The following is a 21,528-nucleotide window of genomic DNA, read 5'->3' as shown; positions in this document are numbered from 1 at the left end:
ATAAAAGGGAGATGGGATGTCACCATCAGTGCACAGACTGTGGGTAATAAACACCATGAACCTGAACTCATGAAGGAAAGATGATCTCATACAAGTGAAGCCTTGGTGGCAACAATATAGATACTGTTTGAAGAAAGCCATCCCGAGGAACGTGCAGGAGGGCAGCCGTGCCTCCAGATGATAGCTTCACAGAGGGACCAAGTGTTGCGGTAAGAACACATCCCTACGTCTCCACAGATTCCCCTCGCCACTAGAAGGCGGAAGCCTGTACAAGGGAGGGCTAACAGGACTCCTTGCCACGCCGCCACTTGGTGGTTCAACTTCGAGAAATGCTCTTCCATCTTCAACTTCTCAGATCTGCTTTGTCAGAGTAGACTCTGGGTCTATACAGCAGACTGAACTGACACAGAAAGCTCCTTATTTTAGTATATAGTGATATTGGATAAAACTTAAGAAATGAAAGAAAGTGGGGGCGGGGGGGAGCACCTGTATGGCTCAGTTGGTTAAGCGCTCAGGTCACTGTCTCGTGGCCCTGGGATCGAGCCCTGAGTCGGGCTACCTGCTCAGCGGGGAACCTGCTTCTCCCTCTCCCTCTGCCTCTACCCTTCCCCACCATACTCACTCATTCTCTGTCTCAAATAATGAAAATCTTTAAAAAAATAAATAAATAAAATCTAGCCAACCTTGTAAGCAAGAGCGTCAATTCCCAGAAACACAGAAGAATGTCAGAGACATACAGTGAAGGGGTTTGAAGCTAGACAGCACCCCACAGCTATCTGGGTATGTCCAGGGGTGAGATCTGTAGACCCCTTAGCTGGTAGGGAACTAGTATCATCATCCATAAAACCAAGAGAGGGAGAGAACCTTTTGTCAGGCTAAATCTTTGCATGTATTTGCATTTCTTCAATACAAACAAACTTGACCATGCAGCACATGCAAGGTTAATTTTCTGCACCGGATAAACTTCAGGTTACCTGGAATATGACAGAATGAGATCAAACATTTACATTCTCATTTTGGGTAGCTCAGCCAGTTAAGCCTCCCACTCGTGACCTCAGCTCAGGTCATGATCTGAAGATCGTGAGATCGAACCGAGGAGCCAGGCTCCATGCTCAGTGGGGAGTCTGCTTGGGATTCTCTCTTTCCCTCTCCCTCTGCCCTTTCCCCCACGCACACGTGCTCTCTCTCAAACAAATGTTTAAATTCTTATTTTGAACTATTTCACATGGGGAAAAGCTTCTGATCTATCCCTCTAAAATTAATCTGCCATCACATATGCTCAAATCTAGAGTTAGAAATGACTGGCCCACTGCAATCGAGCCTCCTGCACCTCCATAAACCAAGGCCCCCAAGTCAGATGAAGCCTCATCTACAGCTCCTCAGGGACTTACAAAATTCAAGAACCAACTAGGCTTTTTCTTCCCAGTTATGAGTGTTGTTAAACAAACTTCTTCCATATCAGAGTTGATGCTTTCTTTTGACATTCTCCTTTTTTGAACTTCTATTAAAATTTGAAAGAACGATTTAAACGTGTTCTGGATCATACTTCAACGCTTAATTTTGAGGTGCTCCTTTACTTCAAAGTAAGTAATTTAATTATGCAGGAAGGTGAGTTTAATAGAAGTTCATTAATGCCCAAGACACACATTCCTTTCTCTTTAAAAAGGGAAAGTCTTATTCTGCTAGAGGGACAGATTAAACCAAGCAAGTTTTTAACACTCAAGCTAATTGAGACCAGGGGAGCCAGGAATGAAGTGGTTTCCTGACGGGTCATCCAAGCAACACGCCAGACAAGCTATACTCAAGCCAGCCAGGAAAGAGATGAGAGGAGCAAGAAATGACCCCCCCCCACACCACCACCACCAACACCCCGTTCTCTTCATCTTTGCTCTTTTTCCTTCCCAATCCCTACTGGCTGCCAACACAACCAATTAAACAGCAACCTTTTCTTGCATGAAAACAAGCTTTCCTTCTTCCCCTACCCTGCACAACCGCTCTCCTCTGTTACTAATATCCCCCATTCACCAAAGCCAGCAAACATCTGCTGTCTGCCTTCCTTGCCTGAGACACCTCAGAACCACTTGAGATGAATAGAACTCAATGCTCAGCTTTGCAAATGGGAGAGAAGGGGAGGGCAGTGAAGAAGTTCAAAAAATAAAGTAACCCCTATCTTCTACCCGAATGCACGGGGAGCTTCAGGGAGAGATGGTTTCTTACCAGAAGAAAAGGCGGCGGGGCCACCTGGGTGACTCAGTCTTTGAGCATCTGCCTTGGGCTCAGGTCATGATCCCAGGGTCCCGGGATCCAGCCCCACACAGGCTCCCTGCTCAGGGGGAAGACTGCTTCTCCCTCTCGCACTGCCCTGCTTATGTTCCCTCTCTCTGTCAAATAAATAAATAAAATCTTTAAAAAAAAAAAAAAAAAAAAGGCACTCCCCTCGTCCAAGCAGCCATTTTAATCAAGATTTGCCAAAATCAATTTTCCAGGATTCATAACGGAGAGTGGGACATTCCATCATTCCGAATTTACTTTGAACAGTGTTCTCCAGCCACCACCAATTTTCAGTCCTTATTGACGACGTACACATACAACTGGTCTCCAGACTCATTTCTAATAGTTCCTTTTAGACGTGTTTGTTTATGAGCAGTCATTCAGATATACCTACAATGTATGTGGTGGGGACACAAAAACACGCCCGCCTTGTCCATCAGCAGGAGCCACACACTCACACACACCAGAGGAAGGCTGCGAACAAAACTGGAGGCAAAGACCAGAAAACCAGCCTCCTTTCTTAGAGAGTGAGACATAGTTTTGTTAGACCATGACTTCTGTCCCCACTGCCCCACCCCAAACAGCCTCCACATCCCCCCGCCCCCAGCCCCGATGCAGACGAAAGTTTGCCATTTTTGTACTTTTTCTCTAGTTAGTGCAGAAGCGTCCCACAAACTGGAGGGCACCCATGACAGAACAGGGACTTAACAGTCTCAGTCCTGTTCCTCCCACCCCCACCAGTGACGCCTGCTCCCTGCCGAGTGTAAATGGCACTTTAAATTATGCCCCAGCTGGAGAAATAGTATTTCTGACTGCTGGCTACTCGTAACACAGACACAACTTCCTCTTTTCCCTTTCGGAACTTTTGAGCCACCAAGGCAGGAAATCTTCTGGTGGCCAGCCTCCTTGGCATCTGCACGGAGAAGTCTGCGCTCAGGAAGGACCAGAGGCTGAGCTTGTGCATTCCGGGCTGGGATGTTGCCCTTCCACACCCCCCTCCATGAATCTGCCCAGGGGGGCTCTGGGCTGTGTGACAGGTCTACAGGCCCCAGAGAGAGAGAGAGAGAGAGAGAGATGCGCTTCTCGGGTTCCTACCCTGTCAAGCACTGTGGTCCTCCTGCCTGGTGTGGAGCGGAGTCTGAGTCTAAAGCCACCCAGGGGCGTCGGTGCAGTGGTGGCACGGTCCAGGCGTTGGTCTTGCTGCCCGCCTGTGCGGTAGCCTTTCAACGAACTCAGTGACTCAGCAGCGTCCCCTTCCCCCCACTGGTCTCCCATCTCACTCCTCTCAATCACAGCGATGTCCACGTGACAGCGCGTTGTCTCCACCGAGACTAATCCCGTATCAATAAGAGCTTTCAGCAGGACCCACACCAGATTACTCTGTCTCACAACCACTTTGCTGACCTTCCCCGGGGGCCAGAGAATACTCCCCCGGCGCGTACTATTTACAGAAGAGTCGACAGAAGCCAGATCGCTCGGTGTGATGATTTCACTTCCCAAAGTTTGTGGCTTTAACAAAGCAACCCGGCCACCAATATTCAACCACACCACCACGTGCCGTCCAAGCCACCGGGATGAGAAGGGGAGGCTGGGTTTTACACAGAAGCAGCGGTAAGAATCGTTCCTGGGGTCCAGAAAACACAACCATGATGTAGAGTATCACTGCAACATACATCTTCATGGCCACCGAACCAAAAGATTACAAATAAAGGCTGCACAGGAAATGCCAGGGGACGGTGGGCTTGAAAATACCAGATGTATGGTTTTTGCTGTCAGATTTCTTTGCCAGTAGAGCCAAGGCAAGGCTACATGGCATTTCATTCTCGTGTTTATCCAGACTGAGCAGGAGGGCTAATCCAATTACTAAGATGGGTTCCTAGCCAATCTAGTCTACCCTGTTCCTTGACGGGTGTACAGTCTCTCAAACCCGACAGAAGGTGTGAGAAAACCAGAGTACAGACCCAACTTCTCTACTTCCTCATCTTTTCCAGAGATTTTTATCCTGTTTTTACAATCTGATGGCTGGCAGAGAAGAACGCCGGTCTCTCTCCATAGCCTTTCTGAGCAGATAAGATAAATAAGAGGGATGAGTCCAAAGCCCACGAACTGTCAGGGAGATTGCTGGGTGTTCCCAGAGAACCACTCACCTACGTGCCTGGAGAGGCAGTCTTGAGATTTTAGAAGAACAGTCTCATCAGCATTACGTGTAAGAACAAGAATGCGAGGCCGTACATAAAGTCGTCATCAAGGATTTTTCCAGCATTCGGTGTTAAGTTATGAAGCCGGCTCAGCAGAGGAAGCCCTGTGCACACACAGAATTCTCTTCCTCAGAGAATCTCTACTTATGGATCTTGAACACAAAGGTGTTTCCTTTTCAAACTGTGATGATAGCTACTCAAAATTCAACCCTTTTCCCTCAGAAATACACTCAAATAAAAAACAGGCACCAAATAAAAATTCACTTTTACTATGCAAATACTTGAAGCTTCTTGGAAGTCTATGTTCCAACCAGCTGGGCAGTTCTGAGGGTGCCGTGGCGAACCCCACGGGGGAGCGAGGCCAGGTGGGGAGAGCGCCACTGTGAACAGCACAGACAGCCCCTCCATGCAGGAAAAACAGGAGAAGGGAGCACTGCCATCAAGAACCCAGGAGAAATGAAGGGGAGATCACATTCCAAAGGTGCTTGCCTTCTGTCTGGCAATGATTACCAGAAGGCAGGCAAATCCCAACTACTTTCTGATCATAATGCCTTTTGCATTTTGTCACACAGGAGATCTTGAATTCAAGGTGGATTAATTTAGAAAACGGAACCGAACCCATTTGGAAGTATTACATATATAGCAACTGATAAAGGCAAATATGCAATAACAGGAAAAATACACAAATACTTAGCAGGAAAAAGTGGAAATGTCGGTAACCTTCCCCTAAAGGTGTGACAAGGCAGAAGCAGAGAGTCTGGGGGCTGGCTGAGGGCTTTAGGGACAAAGCAGGCGGGGTTCCCATCACGAGGATAGCTTCCCACTCTTCGTTAAGGAGGCAGCCCATCCAAGTGCTGGTCTTAGTCTTTTCTTTCTTTCCCCTTTCTCTTGATTCCTGCTTTACTAGCATTTTCCTCAAGGAATCCCTAAGACTTGATGTGTTTTATGCTGGTGAGAGGAAGGCACTGCCCGAAGCTTTTATGGGAAGTGCTGAATGGACGTCAATGGTGTAGTGAGAAGAGCAGCCCTACCAGTCCGAAGAGGGGGGCTGGAGACCCAGAACCTTCAGCAGCCCCAGGCCTGTGTGCAAGGAGTCTGACGTGCAAGGCTTCCTCTCCCCAGCTATCTCGAGAGCTTGACCTGCCCTGCTTGCTTCCTTCGGGGAACTGAACTGGACCCTGCACGGTCCGGCCCTGAATGTGGCTTTGTGTCATCCAGAAGGTGGATTAAACAGGATAAAGAAGACAAAGCCTGAGTCCCAGCTCCCCCTGTCCCTTGTGTGCTTTCCTTCCCCTTTTAGGCCATTTGTAAAATGTGGATTGTCATTCCCGTTCTGTGTACCTGCCAGTGTCAACACAAAGCTTTAAACAATGCACTCGAAAATAAATATTACAAAACCAAGATGCTATCACAGGGCGCATTCTTATCGGTCTTGAAAACGCTAAGTTTTTAGAGTATAAATAGTTCTAAGTTGAAAGAAAGTCTTCGAGAACATTTTCATATTGTATACTAAGAAAAAAAAAAGTATTTGCTTTAAGTAAGGGAAATCGAATAGTTTCAAATAGATGGACTCGGGTTATTGGGGAGGGGAGGCAGGGACTAGAACATTCTCCCAAATAAGACCACTGGCATAGGGCTAAAGGGGTTCATGAGGAATCTCAGTTGACGTGGCACAGTCCCGCTATGGAATCCAGCAGCGTTCTACAAGACACCAGAAGGCTACCACAGGGACGGTCCTCTCCGTTGCCCTAGCTGGTGAGGGTCAATCCGGCCCTTTGCCAGCCTGGAGAAAGACCAGAAGCTGGCAGCAGACTATCAGTCTGCTGCCTCAGTATTGCCTGATTGCCCTAGACACCCAAGTCCTGCAGGATTGCTGTAGCTACGCAAGCTTCGAATGACGAATCACTGGAGCCTGGCGTCATTCAAACCAAGTATCTCACTGTACAGATAGGGAAACTGAGGCTTGGGAAAGGTGGCATCCAAGCTCCACTGAGCACCCTGTACCCCAGACTCCCCACCAGGTGTCTACTCCACTAACCTGGGATTTTTCTAGTCACCTAATTGGAACCATATGGTTTACCCACTTGCCAATATGCATATACATACTGTCAGAATATTTTCTCCTCCTGACTTGATAAAAGAATCTTTGTTCCTTCTCCTTTCCTTATTTTCCAAATATTTAAATATTTCAAGTGCTCCAAGGAACCCTAGCCTTGAATTGTTTTGAACCGATAAAGTAGGTACATTGCAGGCTCCTGGGTGACTCAGTCGGTTAAGCGCCTGCCTTCGGCTCAGGTCATGATCCCAGAGATCTGGGACTGAGTCCCAAGTCAGGCTCCCAGCTCAGGGAAGAAGCCTGCTTCTCCCTCTCCCTTTGCCCCCCCCCCATTCTCTTTCTAATAAATAACTTTTTAAAAAATAGGTAAACTAGGTAATTAGACTATGAATCCTTCCTATATAGCACCTTATGGTTTCCATAAGCTGTCACATGACCTTCACAACAGCTCTGTGATACAGGCAGGGGAGGGATTATTTGCTGCCTATGTAGTGCTCTAGGGAGGTTAAATGATGTATCTGATGTTGGAACCAGAGTTGGACCCAAGCCCTCTGACCCCAACCTTGGCCCTTCCTTCTCCATTCATCCACTTCAGGATCCTATTATACAGCAGGCATGGGGGGACAAAGGTGGGCAGAGCAGAGCTCAGGTTTTCAGGGAACCGGTGTTTAGTGGACACACACACACACAGGTAGCAGAGACATGTCCTCATGGGTTAGAATCTTTGGGGTTAGCCTCACATTTGAAAGCTGACTCCACGATTTACTAGCTATGTGAACCAGGCAAGCCACAGCCAAATGTTTTTAAACTGTGGTTTCCTCATCTCATAGGACTGCCTCAAGGATCAAAGGAGCTAGCAGATGAAAGATGTTTAGTACGGTGCCCGGTTCATGGTAAGCATTCAGGAAGTATACCCTGTTTTAATTACCATCAACCAGTACGACAACGATAGAATCCTATCAAGGTCATTACTGGAGCAGAGCCCAGTGACACTTGTACTTGGTCTGGGAGACAAGAGTTTCTGGAGAAACTGAATCGTAGACAATGGCTCTGATGGGAGGGTTGTGTGTACAAAAGGGAGCCTTCTTTTCATCTGTCTATCCATGTTGTTATCCAGTGCCTACCGTGAGCACAAGCGCTTTCCGAAATGATTCTCAGCAGGGCTCCCTTGAATAAAGGGTTTTCCTAGAATACTTAAAATATGAGCTCCTTCAGAAGAGTTACACTCACAACTTTTCAGAGTTATACCTACTGGGTGAAATGAGGCATAGCTGTGGTCTATTCTGATCTGAGCCAGGGGTAACAGCTTAAGAGATAAGACACCTATAAAGAGAACCTCAGCAAAATGACTTCTACTAGCAATTTAAAGAATGCCTCCCTCCACCGCAGCTCCACATTTGAGTGGTCAGCAGCTGAAGGCGGACCCTACTCTATAGCAAAGGTGTGGCCTGAGGTGATTGGGATTTCCATCATGGTTAAACTTCACCTTTCATTTGAAGGAGAGAATCCACCTGGCCAAATGCTTGCTCATAGGCCATGTTTGCCCACTGAAGGTAACACAGATAAGAATCCCACACTTTCCACTTTGTACTACGATTTTCTCTTCCTCTCCCTTTACACCTTTCGACTCTCCTGCTCCTGGTGTGTCCAAAGGTATATTCATGTGGATGAAGCAAAGATATGGCCAAAATGGGCTAGCCTGTGAACTTTAAGAAAAAAGCTCTGCTACTAAAGATAAAACAAAGTCACAAAATATGAGAATTCATAAGCTGGATAATTCATATCAATCTTTTGCATAGCCAACTTGAGGAGTAAGGAAGTTGGCATCTATCTTTCTGTCCTTTATCACAATGGACACGACTGACTCCTTTCTACAAAGTTCCTTAATCTTATGCAGAAGGAAAAACTATCACCTTTCGAGAATGCCCAGAAGCTATTAATACCTGCCCTCCAGATGGTTCTCATCTGTCTCAGGCTGCTGCCCTGTATAAAAAAAAAAATGAGGGGGGTGCCTGGGTGGCTCAGTGGGTTAAGCCTCTGCCTCATGACCTCAGGTCATGATCCCGGGGTCCTGGGATGGAGCCCCGCATCAGGCTCTCTGCTCAGCGGGGAGCCTGCTTCCTCCTCTCTCTCTCTCTCTGCCTGCCTCTCTGCCTACTGTGATCTCTCTCTGTCAAATAAATAAATAAAATCTTTAAAGAAAAAAAACAATGAGGGACCAAGTCCTTTGGATAATGATCTTTTCGACTTTCTTCCACTAGATTCTTGAAGATAGGAAAAGAGTTTTCATTCTAATCTGAAATGTGAGGTGAAAAAACTGAATGGAAAAAAAAAAAAGACCCACAAGTTTTTTTAAACCATAACAAATATAATTTCCATGAAGAGAACACTTGCCTTTTAAGCTTATTGGAAACTGAGACAAAGAGGAAGTCATAGAAACTTTAGGTAACAAGAGTACCACATTAAAAAGCAAAAATACCCGTTTCTTAAAAGATGCAATTCTTTAAAGATCTATCTCTTGCCTGAAGGATTCTAAAGATCCTCACGGTATTACCCAAACACAATGTCACTAACAACATGGCCACAAACTGCAGATATGCGTTTCCTAATGCTCTTGTTTAATGCAACGCACTATAAAATTCAGAGGCCGAAATCTGAGGTCAGATTCTAAAGTCATTCTGTGAGGGGTTAAGTGAGGCACTGTACAGCCACATCCTGTAGTGATCTAATTTTATCCCAGGACAGATCCTAAAATATTTCAAGAAGTGGATTGATATAAGCTGCCTGTTAAGATACCTTCCTTAAAAATCCTCTCTTATAACCAGAATTTTTACGGAAGCTGTATATCCGACAGATTATTTTCTGTGTTGAGGGTCTGGATTTTCCTCGACAGGCTCTTACATCTCAAGACTGATGTTCTAAGACATTCATTAATTCATGCATACAGAACTCATTCAGATTTTAGGGAATACTTGACATGTTTACCTAAAGTCATAAAGAACAAACTTATTAAAATGCCTCAGAAGTAGAGGAAATAAAGTTCAAAAATTATATTCATTCCCACAATGTTATTGTTCCCAATTGTCATATATCAGTGGCTCCCAATCAGCCGTGCTCTGCCAAGGCAACACAAGAAAACACCAGAGTGTGTCTAAGGCAATTCCACCAGGTTCCTCCAAACAGAGCCCATAAAGACTACAAAGAAAACAAAAGGATGACAAAATATACACAGTTATTTTAGACCTATCCTGATTTCCTTTAGGCTTTTGGTACATGCCTACCTTTATGGCTGCAATAATTTTAATATAAAAGCCCAGCACAGAAATTTCTTCTGGGAAAGAGTTTTATATATTAAGTTGTCAAGCAAAAAGCTAGGTATGTTTTTTTTTTTTTTTCTCCATTCAAGGTCACCACTGCACTCAGAATAGGAAAGGAGCTGCTTTCAAACATTCGACTCTAACTCCTGGTGTCAGCCAATCTACTAACACTCTTTTTCCACAGCTAGTCTTGTATGGAATAATCTAGTTCCTGGGATATCGTTTTTTGTTAGGATCCTTTATTCATCTTACCCACTCTTCAACGGGGGTAGTGGTGCGTGGCAGACGAAAACCAAGTCTGGCACGTGCGCGGGCGTAAACACACACATAGAAATGGGGAAAAGCGGATAATGTTTTTGTTAAATTTGTAAATGAATGTGTCTAGAGGCTAATTCATTTTTGCTATAAAAATGGTGTGCATACTTAGAGCCATCTGTCAACAGTGATAACATTTGTAAGATAGAATACCAACATTTTTCACAGAACTAGAACAAACAACCCTAAAATTTATATGGAACCATTAAAGACCCCAGATACCCAAAGCAATCTTGAAAAAGAAAAACAAAACTGAAGGCATCACAATTCCAGGCTTCAAGTTATATTACAAAATTGTAGTAATCAAAACAGTATGGTACTGGCATAAAAAGAGACACAAAGATCAGTGGAACAATAAACTCAGAAATAAACCTTCAATTATATGGTCAGCTAATCTTTGACAAAGGAGGAATGACTATCCAATGGGAAAAAGACAGTCTCTTCAACAAATGGTGTTGGGAAAACTGGTCAGCTACATAAAAAAGCAAAACAAAACAAAACAAAAAACAAAAACTGACCACTTTCTCACACCATACACAAAAATAAACTTGAAATGGATTAAGGACCTAAATGTGAAACCTGAAATTGTAATAATCCTAGAAGAAAGCACAGGCAGCACTTTCTCTGACATTGGCTGCTGTAACATTTTTCTAGACAGGTTTCCTGAGACAAGGGAAATAAAAGCAAAAGTAAACTACATCAAAATAAAATGTTTCTGCACAGCAAAGGAAACAATCAATAAAACTAAAAGACAACTAACTGAATGGAAAAATATTATTTGCAAACAACATATTTGATAAAGGGTTAAGTACCAAAAATATATAAAGAACTGACAAAACTCAACACCCAAAAAACCCAATAATCCAATTTAAAAATGGGCAGAGGACATGAAGAGACATTTCTCCCAAGAAGACAAACAGATAGCCAATGGGCACGTGAAAAAATGCTTAACATCACTCATCATTGGGAAAAACAAAACAATACCACAATGAGATATCACCGCACACTAGCCAGAATGGCTAGATTCAAAACCACAGACAAGTGTTGGTGAGAATGTGGAGGAAAAGGAACCCTCATACACTATTGGTGGGAATGCAGACGAGTGCAGCCACTGAGGAAAACAGTATGGAGGCTCCTCAAAAAATTAAAAATAGAAAATTAAAAAATATAATTTAATTAACAATTAAAAATAGAATTAAAAATAGTAATTGCACTACTGGGCATTTACCCAAAACATACAAAAACTCTAATTCAAAAGGATACCTGCACCCTGTGTGTATAGCAGTATTATTCCCAAGAGTCAAATGATGGAAGCAGGGGCGCCTGGGTGGCTCAGTGGGTTAAGCCTCTGCATTTGGCTCAGATCATGATCCTGGGGTCCTGGGATTGAGCCCCACATGGGGCTCTCTGCTCAGCAGGGAGCCTGCTTCCCTTCCTCTCTCTGCCTGCTTCTCTCTCTGCCTGCCTCTCGGCCTACTTGTGATCTGTCAAATAAATAAGTAAAATTAAAAAAAAAAAATGGAAGCAGCCCAAGTGTTCAACAGATAATGAAGGTATATAATAGGTAGATAGATAGATAGATACAGATATATAATGGAGTATTACTCAGCCATAAAAAGAGAGAAATCTTACCATTTGCAACAACATGGATGGATCTAGAAAGTGCAATGCTAAGTGAAATGTGTCCGTCAGAAAAAGACAAATACCGTATGATTTCATTTATATCTGGAATTTAAGAAACAAAGCAAAGGAAAAAGAATGAGACGGAGAGACAAACCCGGAAACAGACTCTTAACTCTAGAAAACAGATGGTTACCAGAGGGCGGGGGGTGAATCAGGTGAAGGGGATTAAGAGTGCACTTATCATGATGAGCATTGAGGCATGTACAGAATTACTGAATCACTATTTTATACACCTGAAACTAAAGTAACACTATGTTAACTATACTGGAAACAAAATGAGAAACTTACAAAGATTTCTAAGATACAGTCTCCACCTGATGGTTGAGTGTCTGGTTTTTTTCCTCTTTTCCCTGCACCCACCACAATCACCTAATCCATTCAGTAGACCCTGATAGCACACACGTTAGCATTAACAGAGGGATAAGATAGGGCAGGGAATGAGGGGACAAAGCTGTGGCTGGAAAGAGGGAAGTGTTAAGCCATCAACAGCAAAATAGGACATTTTTTCCCCTAGACAAGTAACTCTGACCAGGGATTAGAGGGCATCTAAATATACCTTCCCATAATTTCCCCATATCATCTCTCCTCTTCCCCAGTTCTCTCTCTTAAGTATCCATCCGGGGGCACCTGGGTGGCTCAGTCATTGGACGTCTCCCTTCAGCTTGGATCCTGGCCCCAGGATCCTGGGATCAAGCCCTGCATTGGGCTCCATGCTCGGCGGGGAGTCTGCTTCTCCCTCACCCACTCCCCCTGCTTGTGTTCCTGCTCCTGCTGTGTCTCTCTCTGTCAAATCAATAAATAAAATCTTTAAATAAAATCTTAAAAAAAAGAAAAGAAAAGAAAAAAAAAAACCTATTCATCCAGCACCTGTTAGAGTGTGGTGCTCTGCTAAATGAGGGGAGAGTAGCTCAGAAAACGTATGTGAGGCCCTCATCATAAACCTTCTATTCCAGTCTGGAATGCAAAGAAGAGAAGATGAACGCACACACCCCCACGCAACATACACATCAAACCTCTACTGAGCCCAAGCCAGCTAGTGCATCTGAAGAACCCATGTACCCTGACTCACTGCGGCTGGGAATGAGAAAGGCCTTGGGAACTAGGAAGCCAGGTGTGGCGAGGAATCTGAAGGTGGCATTCCCTGAGGTCAAAGCCAACAAGGTCTCCGGGGGCCCATGACCCCAACTACATGGGCAAGAAGAAGACAGACCTGACCTGAGTGAACACAGGGAGGAGAAATCAAGGTTGACTAGTACTAGGGAAGCTCTCTGAAAAACGAGATTAATTTCCAGGGAGGGAAGAACTACAGGAACACTAATTTAGTGTAGTCTAGCACAGACCCGAGGCTGGGGACGTGTTAGTTTTCATCTGCCCCTCAGGGGCTGGAAGCCCCCCTAACCGGGCACGCATACTCCCGTACTCCAGACATGTGAGGCTAACGTTTCCAAGTCGCTCATCGCAAGGTATCACTCCAGAGGTGGCTACTTTCAGCTCCTCACCTCTCTGTCAACACCGAAGGCTTGATCCATTAGCTTAGAGGTCAGGAAAGATTTCCCAGCAGGGAAGTTATGTGTAGCTATGTGTTTGAGCTACGTGAATGCGCCAGAAGTACAGTAAGGCACTCCACCAGGGGATAAACGAGCGAGGGGCATCTGACAAGCCAGCCCTGCCCCGTGTCACGGAGCCCACCTCTCAATTCTGGAACAGTCCCTCATACAGCCACTGGCTTGGAGGCTTCTCGTTGTCAGATCCTGACTAGGTCAGCAGGATTACACACACACACACACACACACACACATACCCCGGAAAAGTCACATTTGCTTCACAGTAACTTTGAAGGGAAGGTACTGTCAGGGCCTCTGAAAGTTCAGAGGGTGGGCGAGGAGGCTGTCCCATGCCTACTTCTGCGATGAGGCACCTGCATTCGTAGCGGGGCTGGGAGGAGTCCGCACTCAAGCTCAGGACATGAAGGAGGAATCAGACTTTTATCCCTCACCTTCCTCGACTGCCGGAGCTTAGGGACTGCCACCCAAAACCCCACTTAATTAAAGATAACCCAACTGGCTTAGAGGGCAGTTTGTAGCACACCTAAATGAAGACACTGCATTAGAAACGAACCTATTGTAAAAACTAACATTGTTAAAATCATGAAAAATGGGAGTAGCTATGTGTGATACATGCTTGAAAAGTAAAAACTGCATACTACAACGGATTTTTTAAATTTTTTTTAAAGATTTTATTTATTTGGCAGAGAAAGAGGAGGAAGCAGACTCCCTGCTGAGCAGAGAGCCTGATGCGGGGCTTGATCCCAGGACCCTGAGATCATGACCTGAGCCGAAGGCAGCGGCTTAACCCACTGAGCCACCAGGCGCCCCTACAATGGATTTTCATTAAAATCAGAACCTAAGGGGGGGTCTGAGTGGCTCAGTTGGTTAAACGTCTGCTTTCAGCTCAGGTCACGATCCTGGGGTCCTGTGATTGAGTCCTGTATAGGGCTCCCTGCTCAGTTAGGAGCCTGCTTCTCCCTCTCCCTCTGCCCATTCATGCTCTCCCAATCTCTCTCTCTCCATCTCACTCTCTCTCTCAAATAAATAAAATCTTTTTTAAAAAATCAGAACCTAAACCTGAAAAAGAAAAGTATCTACAATTTTCTTATTTCTATACGGCTTCTCTAAGACAATGTCCCTAAGATTCTGTAAGATTCCAAATGATTCTAGCAAGAATCTATACTGACAGCTTAGTGAAGTGCTCTTTACTAACGCCTGGCATTTAAAAACCAGTATTTGATAACTAACACCCCACTAGAGCTCTCAATAAGAATACATTAGTAAATATAATTATGTTGGTACATAAATTACACATATAATCAATCTTTATCAAGTCACAAATCTATATATATCTTTATCTTTTTATATCTTTATCAATTCATATATATATCATTATAGATCTTTATCAATTCATATATATACATATATATTATAATCTATATTATAATATATATAATGGGGGGGGGCAATACACACATACCTAATGCTAAAAGGCCAGAAAAGCCAGACCCCTTCTTGGCCAAGCAGCAAAGTACACATTTCCTTCTCCCTAATCTTAAATCCCTAGATATCTTCCCCATGGACATTTGCTGCTGACAGCCACCATCAGACAGAGCTCTATGACCTGACTCCTCTCCAGGGCAGGCCTGAGAGAAGGTTTCATACCATTCTTGGAAAGCATTCAGCTGCCACATGTAGCATGATCTTTTAAAACAAAAACAAAAACAAAAAAATCCCACACTGCAGACAGCTTTGCTACGTTAGCATGCCATTGTTAGACATACACAACCAAAATGGAAACCTCTAAACAGAACCATCTTTTTTCTTTTTTCCTTTGCCATTATTCAAACGCAAAATCTCCAGCAGTACAGGGAACGTGTATCCCCACTTGGAATTTCATGCTCTCAACTCCCAGCCCCTTCCACCAAAAACCTGTTCCTCCTACTAGTCGTGCACAGACACATGCTGAATGCCAAAGTGCGGAAATCCAGGCACAGAACGCAAAACTAGACAAAACGCAGTTCCTGCATGCATGGGGCTCCGAGGGGGACATTCTTGTACTTTCCAGATTGCACAATTTCTACGGTGGCCGTCTGCTCTAACTGTTGCTGAATGAATAGGCAAACAAACAAACAAACAATCTTGCTCCAAGCTTTCCTCTCCCTTCCTCATTCGGGTCTGATTTGTCTTCATCTTTGACTTAGGCAATCATTTTCATCTTTCATTTCTCTGTTTGCTGTGTGCCTCCTTCCTTCCAAAGCCTACTTGTTTCTCTGCATTTTAGAATTCTACTCTGCGACGCTTGCTTCCCAGTGCAAAGAGTCCCTGAGCTGTATTTTAGAATAACCTAACCAAAACTGTTTTCTAGGAGACGGCAGGAATCGAAATGGCTACTGTCGTGTGCGGGGTCATCGCTGCTCTGATCTGCCACTTTTTCCTCAGGTTTCTGCTTCCTAATGACTGCCCCACACCTCCCTCATCTTCCTGCGAAAGCAGACTCATGGGTCTAGGAAAAAAAAGGAGAAAAATCAGAGTCCTTGGGAGCTAGGGTTAGCCGGCTGATGAGAGAGGAGACCATGAGCCAGTGCGAAAGGAAACAGAATGGAAGCTCGGCCCTAAGAGTTAGGTGGTGCCACAGGTGGCTTGCAAGGCAGAGTGGACAACATCGGGTACCTCTGTGGATGGGGTGCGACACATAGTGCCTCATGGCCTCCATGTCCCCAGCTTTTGGGAAAGGCTTACAACTACCATGGCCCCTCGGGCAGCTTGCAGCCAGCAGTGCCCCAATAATACTGGGTCATAAGGAGAACAATAATGTAACCCAAAGAACCCACAGACCCGTAACGAAGGACAGGCTAGCTAGACCAACAAGTTGCCCGTGGTCTTGACAGTCTCATGTCAAAACATGAGAGAGAGAGAGAGAGAGAGAGATGGCCGAAGGTCCTTCCCGGGGCACAGAGGGGTGGGTGGGAGCCATCACTGGGCCTACGTGTCCTCAAGCTGCCGGATGACAGAGTAAGTCTTGTTTCTAATTCCGGACATGTGCTGTCTTTCACACACACTCTTGCTGTGGCCCGGCCACTCCCCCTTGGTCCCCTCCTCACTCAAAGTCCTTTAAGTCCCTCAGCAGAGGCTCCCCTGCCTGGAAGAGGACTCACCAGCTAATCCCGGGTCCTGCTGGGAGCTGAAGCTTGTCCACAGGGGAGGCATCATTCATTTCCCTCCACTCCCCAAGTGCCTTCCAGGCACAGAACACAGCACAAGGGAGCCAGGCAGCCAAGTGGGAATGTGGGGGACTGGCAGCTTTTGCGGAGGTCTTGTCTCTCCGCCTCCCTCCTCCCAGCCTGTCTCCCTCTTCTCAACTCTAAACACAAGGCCAAGCCCGGTGGTGTGAATGCACAAAAGCACAAAGCCACACACCAAGCAGCCCTGAGAAGTGCCAAATGTGGGTTGTGGCCAAGACCTGAGGTTCCCTCAGGCCTCTTTCAAAAGCCCACAAAGGACAGAGTGGGGGATGGGGAGTGGGGGATGGGGAGAACCCACCCGAAGCTCAGTCCTCTGTGCTCATGGCTCCCCTCCAGTCCGTTCCATCCAAAGAACTTTCTGTTCAATCTGGGGCCGTTAACAGAGTCCCCTTGCACACTCGTGTTGCCCTCTCATGCTGGATGCCCCGGCGGCAACGTCCCTGAATAGCTCCGGTCCAACTTGACAGCCTCAAAAGGAAACACTTAAAGTACAGTGTGACGTGCCCTAGAACAGAAATGCATACGAGATCCGGGAGATCCAGCAGCAAACCAGGTCTGTGCCTTGCCTCCCCCCATTTTGTCAGTCCCTCCACCTGTCTCAACCCCAGCATCTAAATTCTGCACAACGTCCACGGCCCAACTCAACACTCAGCTCAGCAGTCACTCTCTCCAGATCATGTCAGACTGCTGCTGGTTCCTTCTCCTTCGCTCATCCTCATCTGTGCCACGCGGCCAGGCACCTCTTTCAGACCGCTCCTTCAATGCAGGCCCTTAAAAACATCAGTCACTCGGGGCACCTGGGTGGCTTAGTGGGTTAAACCTCTGCTTTCAGCTCAGGTCATGATCTCAGGTCCCTGGGATAGAGTCCCGCATCAGGCTCTCTGCTCAGCAGGGAGCCTGCTTCCCTCTCTCTCCCTCTCTCTGCCTGCCTCTCTGTCTACTTGTGATCTCTCTCTGTGTCAAATAAATAAATAAAATCTTTAAAAAAAAAAAAAATCAGTCACTCTTTGAAACCCCTCCTGTCTCCCTATGTCCCACCTGGCACCTGGTTGAGCCACACTGAAACACTCGTAGTACCCCCAAATCACCATGCTCCTCCCTGCCACTGGGACTTGGGACACAAACCCTTCACCCTCACCAGAACATGATTCCTGGCCCCCTCCCGCCCCCACCCTTCACTCGGCTAGCTGTCCCCAGGCCTCTAAGTTTATGCTTCTCCTTTAAGCTCTATAAAATCTGCTGTAGAACCTATACCAAGCGCAAATGTTTGCTAGCATACCTGTTGCCTCTGTCAGAGGTCAAACCACTTAAGGGGACTAGAACCTTGTGTAGAGTAGTCTCTTGATAATCCCAGGACAGGAGCTAGGACTTGTTTAGCCTTACACCTTTGTCCTTAGCACAGTGCCTGAAAAAAGCAGGTGGCTCTTTACTGAATGGACAAACTTGCCTGGAGGCTTCAGAAGAAGGCTTCATCCAGGAAGAGATCATCTCAGTCCTAAGGCAAGAACATGGTTCGTCCAAGCTTTGGGGAAGGCCCAGTCGTGACTATGGGGTCAACAGCTGTCACTCTAGGAAAGTCCTCACATTAAAACAAATGCAAAGCCCACCCTCCCATTAGCCTTGTGCCCCTACATCAGTCAAGGCTGCCAAGGCCTATATTCTCCAATGTGGGCACAAAACACTTTATCTTGGTACCCTCTACAAGATCACCACGCTGAGTTACTGACTTATTTTTATTTGTACGACTGAACTGTGGACTACTGTCACTATAACTTGAACAATAGACCTCATTATGTTATCCTAGATGTTCCGAAGTAAGAACAGTATGAAATGAAGCATAAATACTCTTAGCTCAATGAGAGATTACTAAAATCACCTACAGCATAGCAACAAATGGATACTTTGAAGTTCAAGGCTTCATTTTCAACAATTCTGCCTGTGCCCTGCAGATGATACAAGTGCTCAGATTTTTTTTAAAAGATTTTATTTATTTATTTGACACAGAGATCACAAGTAGGCAGAGAGGCAGGCAGAGAGAGTGGGGGAAGCAGGCTCCCTGCTGAGCAGAGAGCCCGATGCAGGGATTGATCCCAGGACCCTGAGATCATGACCTGAGCCGAAGGCAGAGGCTTTAACCCACTGAGCCACCCAGGCGCCCCTAAGTGCTCAGATTTTTAATAAGCAATCAAAGCTTTCTTCAGCGTCAGCTAGTTGAGTATTTTTGGACACTCAATACCAGCACTTCCCCTTCCCCTCGCAAAAACACAAAACCAGAAACAGAATGCCCACTAGGCCCCAAACAGATGCCTCATAAATCCATCTGAAAGTAAGAATAAGCCTTCGAACAGGTTATTTCTGTTTTTCTTCCAAATAGAACATCAAGTAATTTATACATATTTCATTTAGAATCTGAATCAGACTCTCCCACCACATTCTCCTCCTCTTTCGCTACCAGATCGCCTACAGCCTGTAGAGTTTAGTCATTTGACAGATCCTTCGTAAATGCCCCCAAATATACTAGGTGGGACTAGAATAACCACCCACACCTCTCAGAGCAGCCACCAACTTCTTTGTTGTTCAGTCAAAACGGTCACTTCTCGGTCATCCCTTGTTTGGGAACAAGTCCCTCTCCTTCACCTATTCCAGGGGTCCGGTAAGTATGGCCCAACCCTCAGCCAAACCCAGCCTGCTGCCTGTTTTTGTAAATAAACGTTTACCAGAGCCTCGCCATACCCATTCATGGACGTGGAGATGAGGTGCTTTGGCTGTAATAAGGGCAAGTTAAGTAGCTGTGATGAAGGTCAAATGGCCCACAATACCCACAATATTTCCTATCTGAGCCTACAGAAAAATTTGCCAAGCCCTGCTCTACCTAGTGTCACTTTTCTTTGCTTTTTTTTTTTTAAGATTTTATTTATTTATTTGACAAAGATCGCAAGTAGGCAGAGAGGCAGGCAGAGAGAGAGGAGGAAGCAGGCTCCCTGCTGAGCAGAGAGCCCAATGTGGTGCTCGATCCCAGGACCCCGAGATCATGATCTGAGCCAAAGGCAGAGGCTTTATGCCACTGAGCCACCCAGAAGCCCCTAGTCTCACTTTTCCTATAGGTCTCCTTCCTACCTTGGTGACTGTGCCTCCACAGGCTTTTGTTATTCTGTCACCCAGTGAAGATGGAAGGTGGGGTCCCCAGGATCTTTCAATCTTCCCACCTGACACAGTCTCTCCCCCTTAGGGTTCCCATGGCATGCAACCTCCCCTCATTGCAAACCTGTGGTTTAATTCTGAGTTTATTTGTCTTCCCCCAACAGACTAGACTCCTTGAGGACGGGGCTCATGATTATAGCTATAATTTAGCAAAGCACCAGGCACACAGAAGCCGTTCAAAAATATCAAGGTGATGAGTGTTCACAAGGGATTTTGGAAATAAATGTATTTAAAGGCTCTGAAAAAAGATCAGGCATGGGGCACCTGGGTGGCTCAGTGGGTTAAAGCCTCTGCCTTCAGCTCAGGTCATGATCCCAGGGTCTGGGAATGGAGGCCCGCATCAGACTCTCTGCTCCACAGGGAGCCTGCTTCCCTTCCTCTCTCTCTGCCTGCCTCTCTGCCTACTTGTGATCTCTGTCAAATAAATAAATAAATAATCTTTTAAAAAAAAAAAAAAAAAAAAAAGATCAGGCATGGTCCCCTGGTGAAAACAAAATAACAGTTCAATTCACAAGATTCTTATTCTTATAAGTGATCGGTTCTTGATCTGTTTATAGACAACACAGGGAACAAAGTGGAAACCCTAACTGGGGGATTTTTTTTCCTCGAGATGAGGGCTGAAAGCCTGCAATTGCCATTTACTCGCTGTAGGATTTTCTATAAGGTGTCTACTCTCTGCACCCCAGTGGCCTCACCTATAAAATGAAGATAATGAGACAGTAGGTGGTTGTGAAACCAGGAATATGTGTAAAAGGCCCCAACACCTTGTCAAGCAATTTCGGTGCTCAATAAATAGGAGCTATTATTTTTATGGAAAGGTTCCTCTGCTTTAAGGCTCCAAGTACACTGGCAGGGAACATGGCTGTAATTAGCGTTATCTTCAGCTTTTCATGGCAGGAGCCCAAGTTCAGATGGTTGGTTCATATTTAACATTAGGAAAACAACAAGTGGCTGTGTCTTACATCAGTAAAAAGAGAACATCAAACTCTAAGAGCAGAGCTTTTCCCCTCTCCTCCATAAAGCTTCATCAGTTACAAGGCATTAGTGCTGATCCTAAGCGGAGACAAAACATTCCGTGAATTTTCCTTCCCTGATAGACTTTACCATTACGTTTTTTAGCTATAACACATGGCTTAAAATTCGAGCTACAAATTTTTAAGAGTAGACAGTTCGGTATTCAGAAAGACGATTTTGAGTAAGTGAATTTTTAACCTCTCATTATTGCCAAGATATTTTTGCCAAATTAATGAATGTATGTGGAATTTTTTTTTTCCCCAAAAGTAAAGTTTAGTCTATGGGGGTTGGGGCAGACATACTGCAGTTTTGCCCATGTCAAAATAAAAAGGGGGGTAATACCAAAAAATCCACCAAAAGAGGAACACACAGATACCCGGTCAGTATATTAAGATCTTTGAAAAGGTTGGGAATTAAGGGGAAAGGGGAAGTCTTAAGCTAATTGGAGGGGAAAGCTCTGCCCTCCACCTACGCCCCCAAATGGACACTCTAGTTGCATCACGTGACTAGGATGGCTGGCCAGAGCACGGTCATTTATCTTCTGCAGTGAAACCAGAGAATTCAGGCAGAGCCCACTGAGCATTCCTCATGGAGGTATTAGCCGATCTATTCCCAGGAGACAGGAGAAACATTGAGAGGTCAAAAAGGACATGTGTACTGTGCGTACGCCATGCCCGAATA

At 45.4% G+C, this 21,528-nt stretch overlaps 1 protein-coding gene across 4 annotated transcripts in view; it reads right to left on the bottom strand.

The window, feature by feature from the left end:
• The window catches only part of MCC (MCC regulator of WNT signaling pathway), a 433,071-nt gene that overhangs the window by 162,444 nt on the left and 249,099 nt on the right, over window positions 1-21,528 (bottom strand). The window contains exon 1 of one of the 4 annotated variants that reach the window (XM_045087130.1): window positions 3,367-5,912. The exons of the other annotated variants lie outside the window; for them this stretch is intronic. Coding sequence (XP_044943065.1) covers window positions 3,367-3,546 — 180 coding nt within the window. The 5' untranslated portion in view covers window positions 3,547-5,912. Of the gene's footprint in view, window positions 1-3,366; window positions 5,913-21,528 lie in introns of those variants that run through there. 4 annotated transcript variants of the gene reach the window in all.

The sequence above is a fragment of the Mustela putorius genome, unplaced genomic scaffold, assembly GCF_011764305.1.
Source record: "Mustela putorius furo isolate JIRA1106 unplaced genomic scaffold, ASM1176430v1.1 tig00001059_pilon_pilon_pilon, whole genome shotgun sequence".
Classification (NCBI taxonomy): Eukaryota; Metazoa; Chordata; class Mammalia; order Carnivora; family Mustelidae; genus Mustela; species Mustela putorius.
The sequence above is the reverse complement of the archived record's forward strand: the minus strand, read 5'-3'. Positions and strand labels throughout refer to the sequence as shown.